This window comes from Varroa destructor, unplaced genomic scaffold, assembly GCF_002443255.2.
Source record: "Varroa destructor unplaced genomic scaffold, Vdes_3.0 BEIS01000003.1, whole genome shotgun sequence".
Lineage (NCBI taxonomy): Eukaryota > Metazoa > Arthropoda > Arachnida > Mesostigmata > Varroidae > Varroa > Varroa destructor.
Genome location: NW_019211456.1, coordinates 36,700,619 through 36,720,661, shown reverse-complemented (window position 1 = coordinate 36,720,661; position 20,043 = coordinate 36,700,619). Strand labels below are relative to the sequence as shown.

The 20,043-nt window shown below is 41.1% G+C and overlaps 2 protein-coding genes across 24 annotated transcripts in view; one reads left to right on the top strand and one right to left on the bottom strand.

The window, feature by feature from the left end:
* Positions 1 to 1,535: 1,535 nt before the first annotated feature.
* On the bottom strand, positions 1,536 to 15,455 carry LOC111247146 (uncharacterized). Of its 10 annotated transcripts, none has more exons than XM_086984126.1 (6): positions 7,842 to 15,455; positions 5,957 to 6,329; positions 5,361 to 5,638; positions 3,457 to 4,867; positions 2,902 to 2,981; positions 1,536 to 2,420 (listed from the first exon to the last, which is right to left on the bottom strand). In XM_086984126.1, exons 2-4 carry the CDS (start codon positions 6,318 to 6,320, stop codon positions 4,721 to 4,723), a joined length of 789 nt encoding a protein of 262 aa, XP_086840252.1. In that variant the 5' UTR covers positions 6,321 to 6,329; positions 7,842 to 15,455; the 3' UTR covers positions 1,536 to 2,420; positions 2,902 to 2,981; positions 3,457 to 4,720. The 10 variants fall into 10 exon arrangements, with proteins under 10 accessions (XP_086840252.1, XP_086840254.1, XP_086840247.1 ...); XM_086984128.1 differs by having other exon boundaries at positions 2,902 to 2,972; XM_086984121.1 differs by having other exon boundaries at positions 1,536 to 2,981; positions 3,457 to 3,670; positions 4,231 to 4,867.
* A 170-nt stretch (positions 15,456 to 15,625) lies between these two features.
* LOC111247145 (uncharacterized) overlaps positions 15,626 to 20,043 on the top strand; it is a 30,606-nt gene continuing 26,188 nt past the window's right edge. For 2 of the 14 annotated variants that reach the window (XR_015324122.1, XR_015324121.1), the window contains exon 1: positions 17,803 to 18,323. Coding sequence is in view for 9 of the 14 variants with exons in the window: in XM_086984104.1 (XP_086840230.1) it covers positions 18,066 to 18,323 (258 nt within the window). In the remaining 5 variants the exon portion in view is untranslated. Of the gene's footprint in view, positions 15,765 to 15,885; positions 16,393 to 17,081; positions 17,103 to 17,802; positions 18,324 to 19,824; positions 19,936 to 20,043 lie in introns of those variants that run through there. The other 12 variants (XM_022797750.2, XM_086984115.1, XM_086984114.1 and 9 more) reach the window with 12 other exon arrangements.

Sequence of the window (20,043 nt, the reverse complement as noted above, 5' to 3'; positions counted from 1 at the left end):
TGGCTGAGGAAGAAGCTGCAGCTTCAAGGGTTGGAAACGAGTCCACCTCAACGTACGCTCATTTACGTCGTATGGTTGATACATGTCAAAGCAGCATTAGCAGAATATCTAACTTACCCAGGCGTAACAATCATGCAAAGTTGTACCGCCCTCAAGGTGAATTAAAATGTGGACGGATTTACTAATCAATTGAAGCGTACCGGACCGTTGGCACCGCGACCACAATGCAGGGAAGGATTGGATGATAACTTGCCTATCAGGGTACTCTAGGCTTTTCTGCGGCGAACTGAAAATATGTCTATTGTGTGAGCAATAGTAATGCTTTAATAATAATGAAGTCAAAGTTTTCTTGAAGAATCCAAGGATTTTGGTGGAGTTATACAATTTCATTCCTTCAAGTATGTCAAATTCAAGAAAGATGCTTTTTCTTGCAATAATGGACCTTCCGAAAGTGACTGCGTCTAAAAGAACGATACTAGTTGGTCGGATGATATCAAGAGAGCGCAAAATCTTTGTCATAATGTCCGCGACTGGAAGTAGTTTTTTTGTTTTCGTTTTTCCAGTTTTTTGTTTTCTAGAATGCAAATGTTGGAAATTAATGTGCTGCATACCCGTTTGGATGGATCACAAAAGAAGTGTTTCAACACTGTTGTATGCATTTCGTCGCAAGCATCTGTCATTTCCCAAAGAAGCCATGTTTCCTACTAATGGATAACTTCGAAACACAACGGGCCTAAGGGCGATCAAGTTGGCCTTCGAAAACGGCGTCCACATCGTTACACTTCTACAATGAGCTATAACGCATAGATTTGACAGCTCTTGGATCTATTTAAGCTTTATTACTACTTACGATAAAAGGATCACAATCTGTGATATAACAGGATGAATACGAGGAATCATTACGGATGATAAATAACATTAGGGGCTTCGGAAGACATATCTTTCCGCTGAACGAAAACGTATTTACAGAACATGACTTCTTTCAGTGGCATATGCTGATAATCATCGGAAATTGTGAAGCCATTAGGGAATGTCGTTTCAGTAGGACAGCTGTTAATCCTTAGAAATAGAAGCTCTGTTTTAAACAGCTTCGTTGCCGATTGCCATCGCATTACAATGAGTAAGAAGCGGAGTCCATAATTTTTGCGTTTATAATGCGTAATAGTTTTTGCGAAACAATATTAGCCCCATTTTCTGAAAAATACCATCGCTCGTTTCCAATGTGCAATACAATAATATTTGACTATTCTGTGCGAATAAATATGTTGCTCACTCTACAGAAACGATTTCTTCAATATTGAGGAAATGCTCCATTAAAAAAGTAGTATGTGACCGCTCTAATCACTATAATTGGCTTCTTTGCACAGCCATTATTAGCGGCTCTGGTGAGATTATCTAAGCCATATATATATATATATATATATATATATATATATATATATATATATATATATATATATATATATCAACTTGTGTATTATTACCATAACATGAATGTATATTGGTAGTCGACGAATGAAAGAAAACGAGATCAATCAGAAATTCACTAATGAATCAATTCTTTATTACTGAACAATCTACTATAACATATCACACAATCTGACGTTGATTTGATAACAATAATAATATCAAGCCTAGGCTCTGAGCGATTCATGTGGCAGAGGTTGTGCGTGGGACGCATATATTTTGACTGTTAGCAAATTCGCAGACAAAGATAGAAAGGTAAAATACTCTGGAGCGGCTTAGTTTGAGGCTGGGCGACCGCCGTTTTCCGGTCGGAACGATTCGATTATCATCCTGTTCTCTTCAAAAAGACAGTGGCATAACGAGTACGAAAACACTGCAAAACTACATGAGTCGGTTTCTCGCCTAATAAATAATGTTTCAAGAAACAAACTATTTTAGCTAATCTTATTATTACCAAGACATGCAACCAAATTCGTATAGTGAACGTATTAGAAATTTTGTTTACGAGATCATTTTTCAAGCATTTTTTCAAGATTTTTCACTGAAGTTTGAAGAGTAACGGACTTGATGATGTATTTTAATCTCTAGTGAACTAGTGAAGTATTTAGGTGAGAATGTCGGTGATAGAACAGCTATTACGTATCGATATGTGCTAATAAAATAGTTACGTTTGATTAAGAAAACTAAATTTAATTTTCAAAACAATGTTCGTCCCATTCTTGGATTATCGCAGCAGCACATAACGGCTATGGACATGGCCACTGGTTCACCAGTACATTGTTTACTAGAATATAGAACAAGATTTGTCCAGCTAAAAATCACGCACCCATCAACATTCGTTCACGAAAAGTATACAAGAATATCGCGTAACACGCATGTATCAAAGCGAGTACAAGCACGCGCACATACGCTCAAATTTACCGATGCATTGCCAATTTAACGAAGCGGCACCTCTGATTGCGTAAGTTGTGTGATTACCGCAGTCATTTCATGAAAAAAATGTAGAAAATATCGAGTACTATCAGTAATCGAGATAAATGTTACGAATATACATCTGTAATAACTGGGCAAGTACAAGACTTCGAATATTTTCAGTATTACTGGTATGGTACTATTTTTCCCTAAGTAACAAAATGTCTGCATTAGATAGGTGTTTAGGGTGACAAGTTCCAGAACATAGTTGCTCAGGTTAAGAACAATGGAATAACTTACTTAATAACTTTGTTTATTATTGAACAGTGCTTTAACAGAAATTTTGGATGCGTTTCATGACACTACAATATTCTAAGAATGTATCTTGATATATTTGTTTGTCTGAACTCGTAAATTACCTACAGGTTGTGTCTTGTCTACCTTGAATTCAAGAATAATTGGAATAGATTCTATAAAAAAGAAGGATCTACTATAGATCCTGGTTCAGGTAGTCGGCCAAACCTTGATGTAGACGCCATGACCATTCACGTTCTGCTGAACACTCAGGTGTGGATGGAGAAAACAGAAAATACCTGTGGAGGCTTACATCGACCCGAAACAGCAATATGTTAACCATGTGAAATTCACAGTGTGTATAATCATTCGGCCTTGACGCGTCCAAATATTAGATTTAGGCTTCTCATTCGCATTGCAATATTCATGGTAAATAGCTTCGTTGTCTAGCTAAGTTGACGGAAACTATGTTTCTGTCTGTTCTTGGACTGGGCTCTGCACAAAAAACAACCAAATCCTTTTATCTATCGCGCTCTCCTGACTAGTGTATTTGGCCTGCCAGAATTAACCAACACACAAAAAACATAAACAAACACGGTACCTCTGATCCTCAATGGGACATTGTGGTCGACATGTTTTTGAAATTTATCTCATGGATTATATTATCCTACTAATCTTGTTATAAATACAGAAATAAACTAAAAAGTGTCAAGGCAGCATTCGTTTCCATAGTTGGTTGCACTTCAATATTTACTGGCTAAAGAGTGTGTCTTGTCGTTTTACCATCACTGAATGGACATGGTAGTCATCCGTCGACTCCATTGCCAAACCGACGGTTCCTATCTTGATATGTTCAGCACGTGAAAACTTCTTTTTAACGGTCTTTCATTCCCGCTGTACAGAGCTCTTCTTTTTCGATGAATTGGGTATAACTCTTTTTCTTCAGATCTGCGATTCAACAGTGGATTAGTGACGAGCAAGCCAGACTTCGTTGAGACTGTTCAATCAACCAAGATATAAGACTGTCAGTTAGAAATACCTGGCTCGTTGGCTTGCTAGTCAACGGAGATTGGCACCGCAGCTTTTTTACGAACATTGAATATTATTAGCACTGGCTGGCCGAAGGTTATTTTTCGTCTGTGTATCGCATTGATAAGAGAAGGTGATGTAAAGAAATCGATATAGTTCTATCAATTGCAATGTTGAATAGTTAATACAAGATAGAATCAAAAGCCTCTTTTTCGTCGTGAAAGTTCTAGTAACGAATACAGGGTTCAATATTGTACTATTAAAAGTCAAACCAGTGGCAAGTGCAACATCGTATAACATGCGTAACCGAAGATTTCGTTAGAAAAATATACTTAATATAATAACGAATGCAACGTATCTGTGAGATATCTTCAAAGTGCACACAGGATTCGGGATTTTTCACAAATTTTCAGGCCACCCTTCAACTCCCTCACCAGGAAGTGCATGTGATATAATATAGTTGTCTTAATATGTAGTTATAGAGCGTATTAAGTTGTCGATGTTTTGATGGCTTTTACATTGACATACCAACTAATCCAAGCACGCGATATCTCTAGCATCCAATCCAATAAGGTATCCATTTGGAGGTCTCTGTTATCCGGTGGGCTTGTGTACTTGCTACTAGGATATGACGAGCATCGCACAGTTTATGTTTGGGCACTTAAATTATTATTTAATATTACAGAATAAACACATTTAACTTATATATACACGTTCCACCGTATACAATATGCGGGCTTTTAAGGTAGCTCTACGACGATTCGCTTTGAAAGCAACGTGCAAGAAAAGAAGTGTTTTTATTGTACGCGCAATGATATGATCGTGTGTGGTCGTGTAACTATAAATGGTTAATATAATAGTAGCGTTTATACACGAGTAGGTAACCGTAGCTTAGCGCTTTCCGACATTGTAACCACTTCGATGACATGTACTATATTTGATAGATAGTATTATACATACACAACGTAAGGTGAAACATTTGTAAGCAGATTTACACAACATTAACCTGCATCCCAGATTACAACAGATTGTAGTGGAAATTTTTCGAGTTTTGGTGGTGTTTTGAGATCTGCACCCATTGTGGTTGGGGGAAAATCTTAAGGGCAACGGGTACACCATTGGTTGCAGCGATGTATGTCGGCGTTTTCTGGACTGCTGAAACCCCCTGAAACAGAGACGTTTCTACGGATTTTAGGCAACTGACAAACGTTGAATGGAAGCCCGTTATCAGAATGCGCCCCATGAGATTCCTTCACAGCTAGAATAATGTAGTTCAACTAAACTATGTGATTTTATTGATATATGAACAGAAGATCCAGAATCTACTTTCGATGTAACACGTAAAAAGGATGCGTCCAAATAGCATACATAGAAATGGCAAGATTAAGCCATATATTGGTGTCACTGATTAAACGCGATGTCTAAACAGAAGAGAGCGAGCTGTTAGTATAGACCATCGACATCTGCTGGCTCCAGAAAAACGTGCTTTTTTTCTAATGGTATGAGCATGCAAAAGTCGTATGTTCGTATGCAATTCAAGCCGATGTACAGTGTATTTTAGTCTCAGAACCACGTGGCCGAGCAAGCGACGAACGATGGCTAGTAGTAGAAATCATATGGGCAAGATCTTTATTATTATGATAAGCGTTGGTTGGCACCTTGATGCGCTTGACGTGTTCCTGGCACACAATACGTTCATCGTGATGTTGGTCGCCGCCAGCTTGTTGATCGTTGATGTCGACGCTATGTTCTGGGCGCACTCCCCCTCTGGTTGGATAAACCGGGTAAACTACCTCGGGATAACTGGGATATGAGTGAACAAATGAGCCTGGATACGCTGCTGGTGTGACCACAAGCGGAACAATAGGTGACTCAGGATGCTGGTGGCCACCAGGGAAAACCACGGTCGGGCCGTCAGGATAATAGTATGGTGTATCTGCAAGTAGAAGGGACGATATGCAGGATAGTGGAAGATTTTTTGTTGATCGTCACTGTGTACAAATTTACAGTGTACAAACTACTCCACATATACAGTTATATATGTAGGTTGTTCTATTTCTTGATTTCCGTGCGCCCAGAAAATGAAAGTCTCCCTAAAGCTACTTTTCAACTAATCTGTGATGTAACAGTACACGTTAGTACAGAGTGAGTGTTAATGCTGCGAAGTTCTCTGTGGCTAGAACTTTAGAGGAACAACCAATAAAGTTGTAGTAATCGATGCGTTTTTCTAGTCTCCTTTATTCGATCTACTCACTAAGATAAAATCTAGGTACCGAATCCAAGAGCTTTGTAATGAGAACGTGTGGTCCTGCACCCTCTGATGTGCTTGGTGGGAATTTTTGCCGACCATCCTCAGATGGTGTCACTCGAAGAACTTTGAAGCCTGGCGGCAAGCGATCTCGTCTGGGTCTCACTAATTGGTTCAGTTGAATGATAGGGCTCCACGTTTCTTTCTGACGTGTCGTTGAAGGATGCACGGAATGCTCGACCGTCGTATGCAGGGGGGTATTTACCACCGAAGACACTTGTTCCGCTCCAGCGACAGGTGAAGTTTGGTAAAACAAGAAGATTAGAAGGCATGGGATACCCGGAAGAGCGCTCATGTATAGTGGCTGCATCGCTGCAAACTGTCAAGCGAGAAAGTCGCAACATATTGGATTCTCGTCAACGCGTTATCAAGAGCACTTTTAACGTCCGTTGCCACTTATTGAAATGGGCGGACTTGTTGACGTGCCTGTCGACACACAACTATCGATTCGCTGTGCTTAACAATAACCTATAACAAACACATTGAATATACTCGTGAAAAGCCTATCTAGGTAGAGGCTTTTCTTTAAATCGAGATAAAAAAAATCCGCGCAAGATTTACGAGCACTACGGTTCCGTATAATATTATCTGAATTATAATAACCTATTCTGACATTTGACTAATCGAATAAAGGCTCATTTTGCAATTTTCCTGGATTTTGGCTTTCACCGTGAACGACAATACAACGATCCACGGTCATGTAATATTAAACGAAATAATAAATATAAATGAAGTGGTAATGCATGACGGACTTGACGGTAAATGAATGAGTGTATTCATCTGAATGTATGTTCCTAAAAACGTTTGAGTGTCAAAAGGTAACTTTTCGTGCAAATAATCTCATTCTTATTTCTGTGAATAAAGCGTTATTTCAATGCTAGTAAACGATGAATGCAGTATTATAAACTCTCGAATGGAAAAAGGGAGAACGGTGGGAACGTAGTCGGACACAAACGGTACTTTTATTGCATGGCAATTTTTGTAAAAGGGTCACTGCCGGATCCAAAGGTGGATTTTTTTTGGGAGGTGACTCTCACACGTATTGTGTTTTCGTTCTAGTACGGGTTGCAAGATACAGGTTTCTATATGGATACTAATTTTCAAGAAAATTGAAAAAATAATGAACGATTGCTTTTGAAATCGTCCAATCTCATTTATAGTCGTTCTAGTAGTTGGCCCCCTCAAGGATTGCATAACAAAACGAATATCCTAAACTGGTATACCCTGCTATTTACCCAATTGTACCGTAGCTCGGGGTTTAGTTTACCGCTTTTTATGAATGAATGAACTGCTGTGAATCTGTGTCGGCAGACAAATATATTAAGTAAAAAGGTAAGCAATTAAGTTTTTTAAATTTTACCTATTTACAAACTCGGTGTATCGAAGTTCTTTCCAGCGACCTTTAGACTCACACACAAACATTTAGTGTGAGAGTCACCGCACAGAACAGCCTAGAATGTGGAATCTCTCGAAAAACGTGGCATAATCTGTCAATTTACGTTTCGTTGACGCATATAAAGAGGCATAAGCATGTGTAGCTAAAGAGTTTACAACGAATTTCGTGAAATTTCCATCGCAACCTTCGGTGTTTTTCGATTTAACAACAAATAATTAATCTATCGACGATTTTTCTGTACTGTTAGCGAGGCGATTGTATCGTACAAAGTATAACATTACTTACTTAACTATACTGCTCGGTATAAGGGGAAATTTCCCAACAAAAAGCTATCATATAAACTGTAAAGTATTATTTTGAGTAGGAAACGTCGACTTCCAACAACGATGTATATATATACAGAGTGAATAGTAGTATTAATAATAATGATAATACCTGATAAGGATGCGCGCGAGTCCCCAAACGGAGCTATTCTTTTTAGACACCGTTAAAAACAAGACCAAATACGGCGGGCTTCAGAGAGCGAGTCATCGGCGATGATTGCCGTCCGTGCGAAGTTAAATAGCGTTTCCTTCTTTCCGCGCGAAAAGCCATCGGCAAGGGAACAAGAACAGATGACTCTGGTATGTTATGCAGAAAACTGGAGGAATCGGGTGTCTGGAAAAGCCAAGAAAAAGAAGAAGTGGCACAAGAAGATCCCGCAGATAAGTACAACCGCGACGATTTCAACGAGTACGGCAACAACATTAACAACGACGTGAACAACATAACCAAGAGCTAAGAGAGCGGGCATATCAAGGCGAGCGTCAATATTCCGGTTGTTCGCGCTCGCGTGAATTGTCTGACAGGGGATTATTGCGTGGCGTTGCATTACATTACATCGCATAAAGCGTACCAGGCACCTATAATCACCGAAAGCGTAGTTGTGTTCCAATTTCCACAGGGGCGGTGAAGGTGGGCTGACTGGCAGACGATAACCACAAGAAAGAAGAGGGAAAGCCGAGCGAAAGACATAGCACAATTAATCGTTATGAATACAACTATGCAGGGATTGTAGAGCGGTAACTATAGTCAAATGCCAGATAAAGCAAAGGACGGCCACGTCTGACACAATGTAGACCTGTAAAGCGGTGTAATGTGGTTCATTCTTATCGATCGGTCGGATGGCTAACAGCCGAACGGGAAAACATCAAGAGAAGCCGTGTGAAGGACGAGCTATCTTTCTTCCCCGGGTTCTCTTTTGCTTTAGCTTTCACTAACAAAACCTGTTAAAAAATATAAGAGTTAAGCCGATTCGGCTTCTCCTAGATTGACCGATGATTGAATGAATATATGGAAGAGGTAGATTTCGCCAAGGGATCCAATCTGCGGCTTCGATGGTAATAGGCTAGCGCTATGTTTGTGGTGGCCCGCTCTCGATCAAAAGAACCACGTGTCCGCTAATACGCCCGTCGTGTAGGGACGCTTTCAAAAATTTTCTCGATAGATCTTTTTTTTTACTTGAATTTTATCATACTTTCGTTTATTTTTTCACATAGAGCATTTATCACGACGACCGTTAAAGCAGTAGCAAAGAGACAGGAGTTAAGATGGTTTAAAAAATCGCATCGGGAGGTTGGAAAGCAGTTGTCCTAGTGAGGGCGTGCTTGATTTAGTGGTAATTAGATTTGTAATATCAAACTTTAAAGTTCAAGAGATGCACAAACTTTTACGGATTTCTTCACGTTTAACGACAAGCACTTTGGTCTTCACAGTTGTTGAACATACGAACACTGTAGTTTTCGGCCATTACTGTGTCACAGAGGGGTTGCATTCAGTAACCTCCTCGACGGCTTAAAAAGAGTTAACTAGCCGGACTATTAGAGAAAATGGCTAAGATTGACGACTTTGAATCGGCATCGTTTTTCGATCGACCTTTATTCTCATCTCCAAAACTGGCACAGCCGAGCAATTAAGTATGAATAGCGCCATTAATCGGCTTCTTTCACTCTAGCTAGCGGAGTTAGGGAGACGCCCTAGGTCCGGTCAGGTCCCATAGATATAGTAAAAATGCTTAGTCTGAAAAAATTAGGTACTCAATCTGTGCGCCTCCACTTGTCTCCAGATGCATAGAGATTCGTGAGCGACGGCAGATCAAAGAAGCCAATCTTCGATCTTTTTTTGGTCACTTTGGGCCGCAGTTAAAATTCTTGATCTTCTCAGAAAAACGACAGTGTTCATATATCAAGTACGTAGCTTCGTATTCACAATATAGTTAAACACGCCTTTTTGGTTAATATGTATCAGTATGTATGTATGTAACAGTAAATCGAACCTAACTTCTGTCTGTTGTTGTTTGGCCTTCCTAAAAAAGAGATATATGCAGAGATGTTCTTGTTGTACAGCTCCGTATTTTCATCTTTGTTACGAAATTTTAATTTCCATCGTTATTTAATGTATACTCAGCATATAAAGAATGTATATATATATATATATATATATATATATGTATATATATATTTTCATAAGTCAAGAATTGAAACATAGATATGAGCACGAATCCTCGAACCGGATCAGGCACTAGATTGGTAGGTAATTTGTGTCCTTGTTCGAAATTGTAAAAAACAATACCCTCCAGCTGAATTTCGTATAGAACCGATTTCCAAAAGAATACATCATAGTCATTACTTATGGTTAGTTTTGATGTCCCTTCCGAAGAAGAAAATCGTTGCGCCGAACTGGACGGATACGGATAATATATTCTGTTGAGGCTTCCTTTATCTTATTTTTTTTGCAGGTATTTGAAAAAATTTAAAAGGCGAAAACACCTAAAAGTGCTTTTGTTTTATATGAAAAGTGGAATAATCTTTGTAAATGTAAAATGTTTGCTACGACATTGCGTAATGGGATTTGAATCAGCAATTTCTGGCTTTAGATGTATTCCCTAACATTTAAACGAATTCTTTTGCTCAATTAGTAAATATTGATGAAGATTTTACAGCAGAACTCGACTAAAAGCCACGCTTGGTCTTTCTGGGTCGTCTTATGCAGAAGCGTACAGAATAATGAATTGATGTTGTCAGATTATGGAGACTGATTGATAGTAGTACATGTATCATAGAGGAGTAATTTACGCCATGTTGCTCTGACTATTACAGCCATCATTGATAATAAGCGAAAAGAAAACACCGCATAGTTTATGTCATAATCAAATATATTCTTCCTGAGATCACGTACCCGGTTTGAAACTTAGTCAAACTCAATTGGGTTCGGAAACGGACGTGCCCATGAGAAGCTTGCGGGGATTATGAGGTTGTGTTGGTCGCTTAGGCAATAGTGAACCATATAAACGTGTTGATATTTGCGCTTTGTTCGAAACCCAATGTGGACAAACCAACGGCTCGCCTTGTTTGGACGAGTGTGGTACCGAAACTTATTTTTGTCCTGTTAGTCTTGTGTACAAACCGTGTCTTCTAGAGCGGACCGCATGTCATAGATGGTCGATATAAATTACCTGTACTGTGCGCCAGAGAAATTACACTCCAGAAACTACTGTGTATGTTAATCAAAATTACCACCATTAAAGAGTATCTAGTTTCCTACTGGAAAAGCTTTTATGTTTCCACACCTATTTACATTAGTGCCCAGATGATTATTAAATTTTATACATATATTCTTTGGATGTTTTATTATGCGGGTACGACTCAGGGCTCTGGAACACGCAGTAAAAATGCTATAACTTAGACAATCGAAGAGGCAGTAACAGAAACACAATGAAGTTTTACAAATCGAACATCAGCTCAAGGATCACTTCGGACGGCCCAGAAATATAAATATGAATATTCTCAAAGCTAAAAACCTGTACTTTAATGCCTCTTCGTTGAACGAAATGCGTGCTTCGATATTGCCCACTAGGTTTCAAAATCTAAAACCACTAGGTAACTTTCGATTGAAAACACGCAGAACTTGGTAAACATAGGCCTGACAAAGATGAATGCGTATGGAATTGCTAGTGTGGGTCTGCATACTCTAACACATATATCAGAATTTCTATTATCCTTAAATGATATTCCTAAACAATAAAGATTTAAGAGAAGACTTGGCCATGAAAGGGTATTGGTCAACTACTTCCAATAACAAATAACATCGTGGGTTTATATTGTAGAATACACATTCGTAACGGTTTCTAGACAACTTGCTCTATCAGTGAACAATTAAAAGCTTTGAGGCGAGTTATAAGGCAGTTCACTATTAATACAAAACTTTCTACAAAGAACGTTACGCTGTTTAACTTCTGTAAAACAATTCTTATCCTGTCAAACATTTTTGAGACGAAATTTAGGACCAGTTTGTCGTTTGGTCCATTATAATTAACCAGTTCCACAAAAAGACTCATCATTATTAAATCCTTGTAAGCAAAACGCTGAAAACCAGCAGCTACAGAAGTAGAGCTGGATTCGAAGTACGCAGAGCTCTGCTGTGTCCGAACAAGCACCATTGATGGGCTCTCTCGATCGTGCTAAGAGACTTATGTTGAGACGTATTATAGAAAAGTTATACTTTTTTTTTAGACTCAACCGAATAAAAACGTGAGAACACCAAAATATGTGCGCATGTGGCTTTTCAATGCAATCTAGCGAAGCTTGTACAATATGGTGATAAAGAAAGCTCTCTTTATGAATGAGCAGGCTTTTTCGCTCAAGAAAGCTGTAATCACGTTTCATGGTTCACAGGAAAAATCCTTCACCAAAGAGGACTTCAGCGATATGGTTACTGAGAAGTTGTAAACAAAGGAGGTAAACCAGCTATAACCTAATCGACAAGCGTTCCGTTAGCAAAGAAGGTCACTGTGATTGTCTTTAAAACGTGCCTAGAGCGACCGGTGAAGGGTACTATACACTTCTCTTATATACAAAACTAAAGTAATTCTATTTGAGTAAAGAAAAAAAGTAAAGCTTTAGTAGAATTTATGTACATCCCATGAATCATTGTCTCCTTTGGCAAATGGCTGAAACACCTATTATTTTTCACTCTTTAGTGCCATTAGGGCTTGAAGAAATAATTCGCAAAAAAAAATCTGAGCGTAAGCGAAACCAAAGTTCTCACAATGACAATTTTGCGGTCTATCAGCGTCTAAAACAGAGATAGCAGGGTTGTAGAACCGCTAAAAAATGTACTAGGCTAAGTAGGACCAATGTTGACAACAGAAAAAAAAAACAAATGAGGCTCTAAAAGCGTTTTCATTTTCTTTTTCAATTGATAATGAATATTAATTTAACATAGAATGACCGCTCGTATTTTTACCAAGCCAGAACAATAGCGCTTCGTTGGATGGTGTCCAGGCAGGAACACAGATCCCCACCTCCTAAAGCCGCCTATCTAGCTGTATTACTAAACTCAGATGTAGACAAATCCACAATAGCGATGCTCCTCTTCTGGAAAATACTAATTTGTAAGACAAAACGTGTGACAAAACTCAGGGTCGAGACCTAACTACCTAACCTAAATTGGCTTTAATTCCTGTTCTTCTTATAGGACCTTTCTGTACCGACGCACGTGACTAGCGCAGCTATGGCACTCCCCTGTACAGCTTTGTAGGGACTGCTTTGTCTGCCAATGTTAATATGTTGAGAAATTCGATCAAGGGCGGGTCCCACGAACAATAGCTGCAGACCGGCTTTATTCTCACTGTAGGCTAGTTACTTCGGGGAGAAGCCGCGTATTATCACTAACATGAGAATAACCTATATAATCATTATAAATGGAGTTGAATTTTGACGTTTGGTGTGCAGCAGCCTCTGCGTTGATCGAACTACACTATAAGTTAGCAGAAGTGCAATTTAAATAATCACAATGGCTCTCAACGAAGTAACCTTCGGTGTAAACAGTCAATCGCTCGCACGTCTATTTTAGAATAATTATAATATAATAAAGCTATAATATGTAGTAGATACTCAAAAGATACCGATAGAATAATATATACGGAATGATCCGTCTATATATGCAGCAATTTCTTCCACGAGATTATCATCCGCCAGGTAAACATTGCATTTGAGACCTGAACAAACATGTCCTAGTATCGGCACTCTGTCCGATACTAGGATATGTTTCTTCACTCACGTCGCAGGAGACACTTAATTGAAAAGTTTGATACGCTTCGTCATGATATAAACTAATTTTAGATACAGATTAATTATATTCTACTACAACAAGGTGGCATTTGAAAATGTTGGCAAATTTCACTTTGTTACTAAGGTAAACATGGTCCACTGAGGACGGTTTATTTAGAAAGACGTTTATTTCGAATTAATGATAAAGATAATCACATATAATAATTTATCATACACATAGTTATCTGTCAACAGATTTGCCATGATTTGCTTGTCATACTGTATAAGAAAAGAGTATTCTGACCTTATTTTAGGTTATATAAGTATTTAGGTATCAGCAACGTGATGATGTTCCATGTTTGGCAATATGTTGTATACAACCCAGTCTATCCATGGTAACCGTTTACGTCACCACTGTGCCCTTCTCGGGGCAACAGGTTTATTTTTAAAAAGCTGAGATAGTTTGGTCTCAAGATCGTGATTTTTCATCTCGTAAGATTATCGGAAAGGTGCTGTCTATTACAGCCGCGCAAAAAGCCCTAAAAAGCGTCATGCCAGTACACAATCTCATCCATATTTTTGCATTATTTCATCCGGCTATAATACTTCCGAATCCTCTATCTGAAAGCTGTATACTGCCGTTTGTAGACCCAGAAAACTGCGTTACCTGGACATAAGTCGGGACAGACGCCATGCTTTAACGGAATTTTTAAATCAAAGGCTCACAGTGTTTCCAGTAATATAACCTTCACTGAACCTAAGAGTTGTACCGCAACCTGTTTCTGCCGCTGTAGTTCCAAGGTAAAAGATATTTATGAACAACTCGATTTTTTTTGTTTTCAATAATTTAATGCAGTTCGCCTGTTGAAAGGCCGAGTGACGATATCTGAACGAATGGTCTCAGGAAGTGCACAAATGCATCTCAAATATCACGAAACATCGCACTACTGTTTATATTCTAATCAGCGCCATAGCAAACATGAGATTAATGTTTTACCTTGAACGGCCCACTAATAAAATGAATGTTTAAAGTGTGCCTTCTCTTTTCCGACTCGGTTTTATGTATAACTACTTCTTATGTACCCTTTCTTTATGTAAAAAAAAAAAGTGTTTTTCTACTTCAGATCGTCTAGTCGTATTCCACGGTTGCAGACAATCATAGCTAACTTCGTAGCATTTAGAATATGCATTATAACAAAGTCCGTTTAATCGGTCATCAAATAAGGAACAATTTAAAAGCAGAGGGTAATCAAGTATAGACGAGCAAGCTTCACGTATTGCTACGCAGAGCTAAGATTACTTGTGTCGAAAACTTAAGATTTAGTTAAAGGTTACTGGTAAGCTTTTTATGCCATGTTAATTATCCGTGACTTAAGAACCGGTAGTACAGGATACGTCTTACGATTAGTGCATAGTTTAGTTGTATAGTGTTTAACGTTACACGATAAAGTAATCGCTAAAACATGTTACAGCTCCCTTGCGCATTTGCGACAATTTCACTGCACTATTATTAGGTCGTGTCTGAACTACTATTTGGCGTCATTATAATACGCCAGAAGCGCATTAGCGCCTGAAGTGCGACGTAGCACAAGATCGAATCTTATTACTGACCATAACGCTCTTCGGCACTTGTGCTCTGTGGTATTTAGCGTCAAGCGCATATTACCATACTCAACGTTATCCTCCCCGAACATTGCGTGTTAGCTTTTCACACGTGGTCACTCCTACCACTGATGGACATACTCCCAGCAGCTAGAGTTCGGGTTGATGAGCGTAACCTCTTTTACATATGTAATGGAAAAGAGTTCAGGTTATGTAGATCCTTGGCGAAAGACGTAGCTGAGACGGGCCGGTGTCCTGTCAGTCGGAAGGATGCAACGTTGGGCAGCTGGATTGGCCAATGCTCTGCGCTGAGTTGGTCGTTAGGTCGCTATATACGGTCGTTAAATTTCGCGTCATGCAAACCAACATATACAGTTGCTCTTGTTGCAGACGTCATAGATGTGTCATTACTAGTTCCGTTATCGCTAATGCTGTTGTCTTGAGCGACCTGCAGTGTCCCTGTATCGTCCGTTTACCGTGAGCTGTCAAATTCGAATTTTCCCGCCACATCGCCCCCTAGCCGTCATCCCTCTCCTTTTCGGCTTGCTGTCTGCGGGGCTGTCCCGAGCCGCAACTTCACGTAGCTGCTCTCCTGGGTGTCTATCGGGTAGTGGCGGAGGTGGGAGTCCGGTATTCAAAGTAGAAGAGATAATTGCGTCGCAAAACGGTAAGTCCAATTTGACAGGCTCGTACTGTATATTCTTTTAAGTGGTGCTGAACAGCCTGAATGCTGACGGAGTGCGTTCCAGACGATGGAAACAATTCGGCGTCGCTCTGACGTGGACACCGCCACACGGCTTTCTGTGTCCGATTGTAATCGTTGCTGCTGCTGCTGCTGCTCCTGCAGCTGCCGGTTGGTTGACAACCAGTTACCAATCGAGATCTGCTATTGCGGCCGCTATGGGCAAGCAAACAGGAAACTATATTTTGCCCATGGTCTCCGTCGCGGCTGCAGGCTCACTGCATCGAATCAGCAACAGCAGTAATAACACAGATACGACTGTGAGAACGGCCACCTTCAGTTTTGTCATTAGCCTCATAGGACAGGGAAGCCGGTGCTGCTGCGCCAGTGATATACCCATACCAGTAGCACCAGCACGATAAGGAGGACGACGACAACAACAAAATGTGGCTAGCGCCGCTAACAGTGGGCTCAGCATCACTCGGCGTGTCAATAGCGGCAACAGGAGCGTAGTTCAAGACATGTATGTATGTGTGTCGTCCATAGACCGGTCGGCCTGTCAGTATGTCTGGCCGTGTACACCAGGCGAATGAAGCCACCGCAACCGTTCATGGTAAGAATCGTGCACAATGCACCCCGCTGATGCGACGTCAATAGCAACAACGCGAACGCTCACTGTCGTCTCGGTCTATCATCTCTCTGAGAGTTTGCTGTAGCCAACTGTTTCACTAGTTAGTGGTTACCTGACCGAGGAATCGTCATTGGTCTGATGTGTGCGTGAATCCTTTGGTATGCTGTCTGTCGTCGTCTCTTTCTAGCTCTCTGCAAGTTGCGCCTAGCAGCAGCAGCAGCAGTAGTAATCTTCACTGCTGTCAATAGCTGTCGCGGCGGCGGAGGTCGTGCTAGAAGAGCACGCAAAGAAAAGGAATGCATTGCATGCCCCCGCCGTCTCGTTAACGTGACCGCCGACGCGACAATCGTCCATCAGCCGTCGCTCCTAACTTAGTTTTAACTTGTTTGACTGTTGCCACGTTCGCGGCAGTTCGTACTGCCAGAGTGCCAATAACACCAATGCTGCAGTACCAACAGCAGCAGCGGCCACGATAGTGAAACGATGTCAGGAAGTACTGCGCTGTCGACGCAGACTTGAATAAGCTAGAGCCGAGGGACAACGAAAAGCAAAGGACTCAGCTAGGGAACCTGTGACCATTTTTACAACCCAGATTATCCGTTGCCTTTGTTACCGCTGCTACAATCGTGAGGTGCATCTTCTGGATCTGCGTGGGCGTACCGCTATTGCCATTGCTGCTACGAAGAATGATCGTAAGTCGAGCGATTAGAAAGTCAAAAAGAGATAACACTCCACAGAGTTGTCACTATGACCGCCGTGCTGCATTAACTACTGAGCACGACAATAACAAGGACAACAACGACGGCGATGACGAGTGCGATAGGTGTAAAGCAACGACAGGCCGTCTGAATTAAGCCAGACTGAACTATCTGGCTATGAGAGCTCCTGCCTATTCATGAGTTGGCCTGTTTGTTGATCCCTTCGTCCACCCAACGACAACCGTCCGACTTACTGTTATTATCAACTAGCGGCCAGTAGCAGTGACAGCGGCAACGGAACGGAATGGCAGTGGAGGCGTTGCTCCTAGTCGGCGATGCCCGTTTTTTTTTTTATTACAGCGACGAGCGCTCCTCAACGACTGCTAGCACGATAGCTGACTGTGGGGTCGCGGCTCACCGGCCTTCAAGCGTGTTTGCGGCGGGTGCATCAACAAATGTTGTTCATATCGTCTAGTCAAGTTGTGCGTTCTTCCGAGTATCGACTAACGCAATCGATACTAGAAACTCTCTCTCTGTCTCTCTCTCTCTCTCTCTCTCTCTCTCTCTCACTCTTTCTCTAAGTAACATTCCAAAACACTATGTACTAATTGTTTAATACAATGTAACCTTTTAGGTAAACTATTTGTGTTCTATGTAACTAATGTAATAGTAATATTTATGGTTAATTTCAACGGTACGTGTTTGTGTAAATTTTCATACGTTTGAATCTGTGCGCATTTGTTTTTGCATACAAGCGCAATAGATACTCGCTGGGAAAGCATAGACGTCTAGAGAGCAGACAGTTGAACAGCGGCTGGACGATTTCGCTATGCCGATTAAGCCCGCCGAGCGACGGACAGTCCATGCGTGCTCTTGCTGCTCTAAGCAATAGCCATTTCTGTGATTTTTGCCGCGATATACTGGAAATAGCGGTAATGCCATTACGCTCGTATTGGTATGGCAACGATAGTAATGTCGGCAGCCAACCCCGGTCATGGCCTGTGTGCTGTTGGCCTAAAAGCAGCCTGGACGTCTGCATCTGAAATCTCGTTGCGTTCTCGTTTAGCCGACTGTTCTCAAGATACGGAACCGCATGGTGTCGTGTACTGCATCGCGACGCGCCTAGCTGCTCAGTTTTGCGTCCTACAGCAGAGTCGCCACTTCAGAGCTGGCAAACGAGTAGTAATTGTACAAAAATGTTTGATAATAATACTGGTAATGTTAAACTTATTTATTAATAATACTATTATAACGGCACGAGAAGGACATTGATGATAATGTGTCTTGTGATAGACATGTGACATTTGAGTCCATCGGAACGCTTTCGAGTTTGTGCTGAGCTGTTCTTTTCACCGTTGTCTTACCTCTTAGTAACTGGGTCTCTGTGTGAGTGTACGTTTGCAATGGCGTTAGGTTACTGCATGCAATCGTGTTATCACGGCACGACGGAACACCGGCCAATTGAACGGTAATAAACTCTTGGCCTCATGGTTGTTCGTAATAGTTCTTTTCAATGTTGCTGTCACATTGGAGGCCGGTCGGCCTATTAGGTGCTTAGTTATATGCAGTTTTTGCCACTAGTGCAGGCGTCTGCTTAATATTAAAGGCCAAATTGCTGGTATGTAGAGATACGCACCGATATAACGAGTGAACGAAATGAAAACCTTGAAAAACTTATCTTTGTTTGGAGGTCTAGTGATTCGTTCCTTCGCCTCGTCCCATTGCGTTTTATGGGCTGTTGTGGTCGGTCGATTGGTGACGATCTTGTGGCCACGCTGCTGTCACCAATCCTAACCGGAAACTTTCTGTTTGTAGGTACGTGGAAATATTTGCAATAATGATTTTTCGATAAGAAAATCGAAGGGTTTTACACTTGTATCTTCCCGATTTCTCCTGACTCAGCTGATATATCTGCCAAACAGTGTTGCATAGCTACAGCAAAGGCAGTTTGAGATCAGTACAGGGTCTTAAATACGGTTTTAAGCTGTTGCAAAGAAGTAAAAACGTGGACCATTATTAGTCTACGTTGAGAAAAACGCTTTTTGTCTTGAGCGCTGTCGGTGTTAGTTTCTTCGTCGACTGCGTCCTATTCCTATATCCAGTGGCACGGTAGCTTATATCGCATATTAAAGATGTTTTAATATTTTATTATTATTCTGCAGTACACGTGGTCTCTTCGGTGTTCGGTTGGCTAATACTGTTCCGCTTAGAGCAATGTTACAGGGAACATGTAGTTCTGATCGCATTACTATGCCTTTTACGTTCTACGCCACACCATTATTAGCATCTTACAGGCCTTTTTGTCTCTGTCCGGTAGGATCAAAGCAGGTGTCGCTGTACGACAAATTTATTGTATGAATTCTTTGTTATCGCTGCTGACGCTTGTCGACCGAAGCACCACGACCGCCACAGAAAGTCCCGGTTGCCGTTGCCTACGCAGCAATAACTTGCACTCGATCTTGTCCCCAACGTGGACAAGATTCTATGGCACGGGAATACGCACGACTTTTGATTGTTGCAGGCTTTGTAATCGTGGTCGTCATAATGGCGCTGCTGCTGACGATGCTGATGACGCACTACTGAGACTGAATGATGAACCTGATTCGCCGCCATTACTACGTTGCCTGCGTAAGCCTCGATTGCTGCTTTTGTGGCTGTTGTCAGCATCCGCATGTATTCGGGTGCTCGATGGCGTGTTCTGCTGCTGCCATTAGTCTTGTCGATACCGTTGATGTCGAAGGCGCCGTTACCCGGTGCCATCGAGTGGCGTCGGTTCGTGCAGCGCTTCTGTTGGTGCGGCCACCGATACTCATCGCTATTGTCGACAGTAAGAGTGCTAGTAATGGCATAGTGGTGTTTATAACGTTTGGCGCTTGAATCGCAGCACAAGCAAACACGTTAGTGTTTTTTGGCGTGTACTGCGACCGCCGGCCCG

What these genes read in the sequence shown, in the direction of transcription:
- LOC111247146 (XM_022797759.2), bottom strand. Translation starts at nt 6,320, where the DNA reads ATGCAGCCACTATACATGAGCGCTCTTCCGGGTATCCCATGCCTTCTA. An exon ending in GGTACCTAGATTTTATCTTA is followed by an intron (nt 5,639 to 5,956) that starts GTGAGTAGATCG and finishes TTCTACTTGCAG; the next exon opens with ATACACCATACTATTATCCT. An exon ending in AACACGTCAAGCGCATCAAG is followed by an intron (nt 4,868 to 5,360) that starts GTGCCAACCAAC and finishes TCTCTGTTTCAG; the next exon opens with GGGGTTTCAGCAGTCCAGAA.